Genomic DNA, 5,981 nt, shown 5'->3' with positions numbered 1-5,981 from the left:
CATCTGTGCCTGACTTTCTAGTTGTCAGATTGGGCCTTTCTTTAGGTCTTCCATACAGAGACAAGTCAATCTCCCAAAGAGACACCTTCAATAGCAGCCAGTCAACCCAGACAAATTTTGCACTCTGCAGTGCACACTTCTCCAGAGCAGTAAAAAAGCCTGTTGCTGGAGAAAAGCTCTTTTTTTTCAATCTTATTGATATGAAATCAACACACATTCCTGTTCGTGTTTTCCTTCTGAGCATCCTATGTATTCTTCCTGGGTAACACGAATCTCCATTGTGCTAGCTGGTGTTTGTATAATCTCATATAATGTTTCCCCATGCCTCAATTGTATCTCATGGGTGCTTTTGCAACAGGCTTGGACTGACTCTTTAAATGAACACAAAAAGTAACTTTTCGAAGAAAACACTTCTACAGAAAGCAGTTTGAGCTATTCCTCCAGGAAATAAAGCACCTACTTCAGTTGCTAAAGGAATTCCACTCATTAAATGTTGACTAAAAATAGCTAGGATTTAGACCTCCAACAGCGTTAAGTGATGGGTTTAAAATAACATAGTAAAGGCAAGTCAAGCCAGGATCCATGCGATTTTTATTTTAATATTTAGACAAATACATGAAAATCTGCAATAATCTATCAAAAACATATCTTACCAAGAACCAGGAAGGAGTTAAAAAAACATTCACATTCAATTCAGATTATGTACAAACCAGTGTTTGTAAAAAAGAAAAAAATAAATGCTTTGAGTGTAAAAGAATTCCATCCTACTTCATGTTTCAGCGTTCCCAATGACCAAGTCACCACTGAGATGCAATCACAGTGCAGACATGTTCCACAATCTATTAAACTCATTTTAACAGCATCATTACCCAAAGTAATCTTTTTAAATAAAGCATTTTAAGAAGTTTCTTCTCCTGCTTATTCAATTCTTGACTGCGCTAATGGCAGAACAGCCGTCATCTACAGGCCCAGAGTGCATGCAGTAGATATCTACATCTCAATAGGTACAGATACATATCTATATATCGAAGAAGCAACAGTCTCCTATGCCTGAAATAGTCAGGGTCTGCTTTGTACAGTGAGAACAGCCATTTTTAGTGGAGCACAGCCCTTGATTATTTGGCTCAAAGCCATCCTCATCTGCCCAGTCAGAATTATTCTGAATGTGCTGCAATAAAAGTGCGTATCTTCAAGACTCACCTCACACAGATGACATTTGAATTCCAGTGCCATCATAATAGCCAGCCATACACAGCTATGACAGTGTCATATACCCTTACTATAAGAAGTCTTCTTGCTCTAGATTAAGTTCCCGAACAAAAAAAAAGGAGAAATGAAAGTGGATGGTTTATATGCAAATCTGTAACTCAGTATCATGTTTTTACATTTAATTGAGTCTTAATCAAATAAGGAGACTAATAATTGATGTAAGCTGAAAGGAGAGAGAAAGCCATTATGCTACTCAGTTTCAAAGTATGACTACTAAAAAGTCACACAACAATTACCAGTCAGCTTGCTTGGAGACAAGAGAAATGAATCCAGCTACTAGGGTTACACAACAGTCTTTTCAGAGCTACATTCTAATGTGCTGCCATTAACATACTAACTTAATAATAACAAAAACTTTCTCAAAAATGCAGACTACATATCAGAAATCTTCCAGCTGCATCAAGCTAGCCAAGCTGAAATGGTTAATAATCTCAAATTAGACTGGAGTTTTAGGACAAAGAAGATAGAAGTGACACAACCTTCACACATCGTAATGACTCAAATGAAAGCAAAACCCACTCTCAGCTGGAACCCTATGGACCCAAGGACTGAGATGATTCTTAGTTGCAAGATCTCATTGGGACATAAGCTACCATGACTTGGCATAAGAGGGCAAATAAAGAAAATTTCATCCTGGTTTTTGAACGTGTACATACAACTTGGTAATAAGCAGTGCACTTTGACAAATACTGGCCTGGACTTGGAAACACAGATTTCCCTTTTGAATTTATTTTGAAATTCAAATACATAAACTTGAAGAGTTTCTGGGAATATAAATTTTATACTCTTCACCACTGTAACTCCCCACTAGATCAGAAACGAAAACTTCAGGATAGCAGAAGCAGTTCTGGAGAATGGAAGACTGGCAATTTAGTGTTTAAAGATTCTGAGCTCTTTCTTGTACTTCTAACACCCATTCAAGTATGTGCAGAGGCTTTTGTGTATTTCTAGGGATACCAAAGCAACTCTTATGGAGCTAGTGCTCCCATGGTCTACATTTAAGCCACAAAACAAACAATGTATCTGACAGCTGCTTTGAAGTAACCACTCTCAACTGACAATTGGCTCGGATATGCCAACAGATGCTAGTGATGCCAATTCTTATCAAACCTATTCGATACAATGAAAACTAGTTAGGATGCTCTTTTTCTTACATATAATGTTCAGGAAATGGACAAGTTACAACTGTATAAAAACAGCTCAAAGTCTTGTAAAATAAAACAAACAACCTGTTTTAAGTCAGACTCGATTGCAGCAAAATATGAAACTGTTACTTAATCTAGAATACACACTCAAGTTTGACTTGAAAAATCAGTGTAGGAAACTTTGATATGGTTACTCTATTAACACTACCATGGCGAATGAGCACATAAATGAGATGAATAAAAGTACTTTAGAAGAGGCAAGACAATATATTTTATGCAAATGTAAATACTAACACTGCAGTTAGCAAGTTACACTGGAAAAGTGACAGAGATTTCCAAGGACAATCAAAGGAAGCCTTTCTTGGTTTTTAAAGCAGATTTTTACATCACAGCCTTTCTTCCGTTACTTGGGTAATGGCTGATGAACATCTATGATGTCTCAGTCCTTTCACTATTGGTACTGAAACAAAGCCCCGGAAAAAGGGTAAAAGGAGTTTGCATCAGGATTTTGACAGTTTCTCTATGTGGCATGGACTCCAGATTCAAGATGCAAATAAAATGGAATGCCCGTCAATAGTACCCACTCCCTGTGCCTCCCTCAGAAAAGAAAAAAGAATCACTTCAACAAAGTAAGAGCTTACAGCAAAACCAAATTCATCTCCCAGAAGTCTCATTTCCAAGCAATTATTCATAAATGATTGAAATTATTCTTTTTCTTGCAAGAAATTCTAAATCTTGTCTTCTTTTCAGTGATTCTGAACTGTCTTTCATTTCTCCCATCTTCTGTTCCTCACAGGAGAATTAAAATGAAGAGGGCAACACATTTTGCTCCTTGGTAACATTAAATAATGTCTCACCTAATTTAAGTATCCCCACCAAAAAAGATACTGCATGGAAAAAAAAAAAAAATCCCTAACCAACATGAGGTGTTAAGACAGGTGACTGACCAATACCTCAGGTCAACAGAACTGTAAACCGCATCTCTGGAAAGAAAAATTTCAGTGATTTAGTGAAGTGCTCCTAAAAACACTTTCTCCTGTAGATCTGGTACACCAAACTCCATCTGGGACTGTTGCAAATGTCTACTTAATATGAATTTGAATAAAAGGAACATATACCAATCAATGCAGTCCATGCTATTCGTGACTATTCTCAAACACTGGGTTTGAATTGGTGTTCTAGCAAAATTATTTGCAAGAGCACAAAGAATAAGTCCTGAAATTGCTTTTCAATATACTTTATTAACCTTTTAGAAGCTAAGATCCATATTAGGACCTTGTGATCCTCCAATGCCAAATAATTCAGTCCAAGTCTAATGTAGCTACATAAACTGGAGCAGGTGCACAGAGGGTGCACTCCATGCTTGAGGATACAAAGTATTAAAACAGAGAAGATGCTCTAGTTCCAGTGTGAAAAAAAAACAACATTAAAAATGCTTTTAAATTTACGTAACCAAGCACAGTCAGGCACAGAGGCTATGAAGTGGTGGAGCACTCTTAGAGTGATAATATTTTCTCCCTTTGTCAAATTGCTACAAAGTCCTTTCTTACACAAAGCAGAGGCAGGACTCCGCTGCCAAAAAAATCACTGCTGAAAAAGTATCAGTTGGGTTCTTTCTCTTCAAGCAGTTACACGGCCAAGTTCCATGTGATTTGTCAGCTTCCTCTGTTCATGTCAAGGAGTCCTGAGCACCCTTAATGTTGTGAAAATAATCCACCTGTGGTAAGAGATCACATTGCTGGTGGAAGCATTAGCAATTTTCACACAGGTGACCCTTACGAGAGATACGTAGATCAGACTACCTCTGATATAATAGCAACTGGTTTAGACCAGTCATCAGGAAGAAGCCACTTTCACACAGGAAAATTCATATGGCGCCCAGTGCAGCACTTGTCTCAGAAAAAAACAAAAACCAAAACATCTGAGGAAGTTGTAATGATTCAGGCTTAGAATCTTGAGTATTAAACTTCGATCTTGCTTGAGAACTGTGGGAAAAACCATTCTTCCTCCACCCAGATTTGCTACAAATATCCATAGAACAGCACGATCATGTGTGCTAGATATAAAACTGGTGGAATGCTAGCTGGTCCATAAAGGGTTGCACCAAGTTGTCTGTAGCAAAGTAAAAAACTAGCCCAAAGGTTATGGAGATTGGAAGTGCAGGTAAGGCCTTCTTAAAGATGGCAAGAAGTAGAAGTGTAAGGCACAGACCCTAAGGGGAGAAAAAAGAAAAAAAACCCCATAAACAGAGAAATCAGGAAACTCCGACAAGATTATATATACAGAAACACAACCCTACAGAAACACAAGATACAATTAAAGCATTCCTAAATCAAAGGCATAAGTGATGGACATATAGCCAAAGAAAATCACAGCAGAAGCCCTCATTAGTTTTCCGTCAGGCCACCAAATAAATGCATTCCAAAGAAAAAATGTGGCAATTATAACTTAGTTTCTATTGTTCATCAAGGACAATCTCTATGATCATATTACATGATACTCACAATTAAAATGGCTACAAAACATGCTAAAGTTGTATTCCAGTCCCCGCTTGCTGTTGCAGAGGCTTTGCCAACAAGAACACTGTAGAAAATGAAGTCTCCTAAACCTAGCTTTACTCCTCCTGCAAAAGTGAATATATGGCAGCATTAAGTATCAGACATTCTGCTATTATTATTGTAATTCTGCTATTACATAACAGTAATTAACACAGAATAATACAGATTTACATTAAGTATCAAGAAAACTTGCTAATAAGAAGATTTTCAAGAGTAGTACCACTCCTTAAGCAAGTGATAAGTCTTGTGAAACAAGATAGCTTAGGAACATTACACCACTCAATTAATTAATCCTATAATTAGAATTTCTCTATATCCCTAGTCTTCTGTACATATAAATGCAGTATATACAAACTCAGATATTTGTAATTATATTTGTTGTAATAGTGTCTACTGTTGGTTGTGATGTCTCATTCAACAGAATATCAAGTACAATTCCTTTAATCTGCTCAAGGGAGGGGGAAAACAAAAAAATGTGATTTGCAGATGATGTTTTATTTGCCAACTAGAAATGTATACCCAGTAAAAGATTCCATTGCTTTCCCAATTTTCCTACAGAATTCTTACTAAGGTCATTCTAAAAGGCAGTCATGTAATTATAGAGCATATCAGAGGCAAAAACCCAACTTACCTAGTGCAAGATGACAGATTTAGGAAAACTCATGAGTTAACATCTTAAATCTTTTAAATAGTAATTACCACCCTAACAACAATTCTGGGAGTGTTATAATTACTTCTGCAGACAAAATAACAAAGATTTCCTGAACACCAGTTTGCTTTCTGAGTTTGTAGTCCAAGATATGAAGTCAGAGAGGCCAACATCAGGTCACCAGCTGTTTTCATTTGGCCTATTGTTTACTCTGTCACCTGATTACAGTCCAGCCCAAAACTCACTTTAGAGTTCTAAGAGGAACTCAGATAACGAAAACAGAGGTGTGTGCCTGGTTGATCACTGGGGGAAAAATAAAAGAAAAAGAGAAAAAAAAAAAAAAGGCAATCCTACACTCTT

General features: G+C 37.0%; 1 protein-coding gene across 3 annotated transcripts in view; it reads right to left on the bottom strand.

Annotated features, from left to right (window-relative positions):
* Positions 1-4,042: 4,042 nt before the first annotated feature.
* The window catches only part of PSEN1 (presenilin 1), a 24,132-nt gene continuing 22,193 nt past the window's right edge, over positions 4,043-5,981 (bottom strand). For all 3 annotated transcript variants that reach the window (XM_009999734.1, XM_009999736.1, XM_009999735.1), the window contains 2 exons: positions 4,919-5,037; positions 4,043-4,626 (listed from right to left, as the gene is read on the bottom strand). In XM_009999734.1, coding sequence (XP_009998036.1) covers positions 4,471-4,626; positions 4,919-5,037 — 275 coding nt within the window. In that variant the 3' untranslated portion in view covers positions 4,043-4,470. The remainder of the gene's footprint in view (positions 4,627-4,918; positions 5,038-5,981) is intronic.

Source organism: Chaetura pelagica, unplaced genomic scaffold (genome assembly GCF_000747805.2).
Source record: "Chaetura pelagica isolate M959 unplaced genomic scaffold, ChaPel_1.0 scaffold416, whole genome shotgun sequence".
NCBI classification, from domain to species: Eukaryota; Metazoa; Chordata; class Aves; order Apodiformes; family Apodidae; genus Chaetura; species Chaetura pelagica.
Note: the sequence above shows the minus strand (reverse complement) of the source record. Positions and strands in the feature narration are given on the sequence as shown.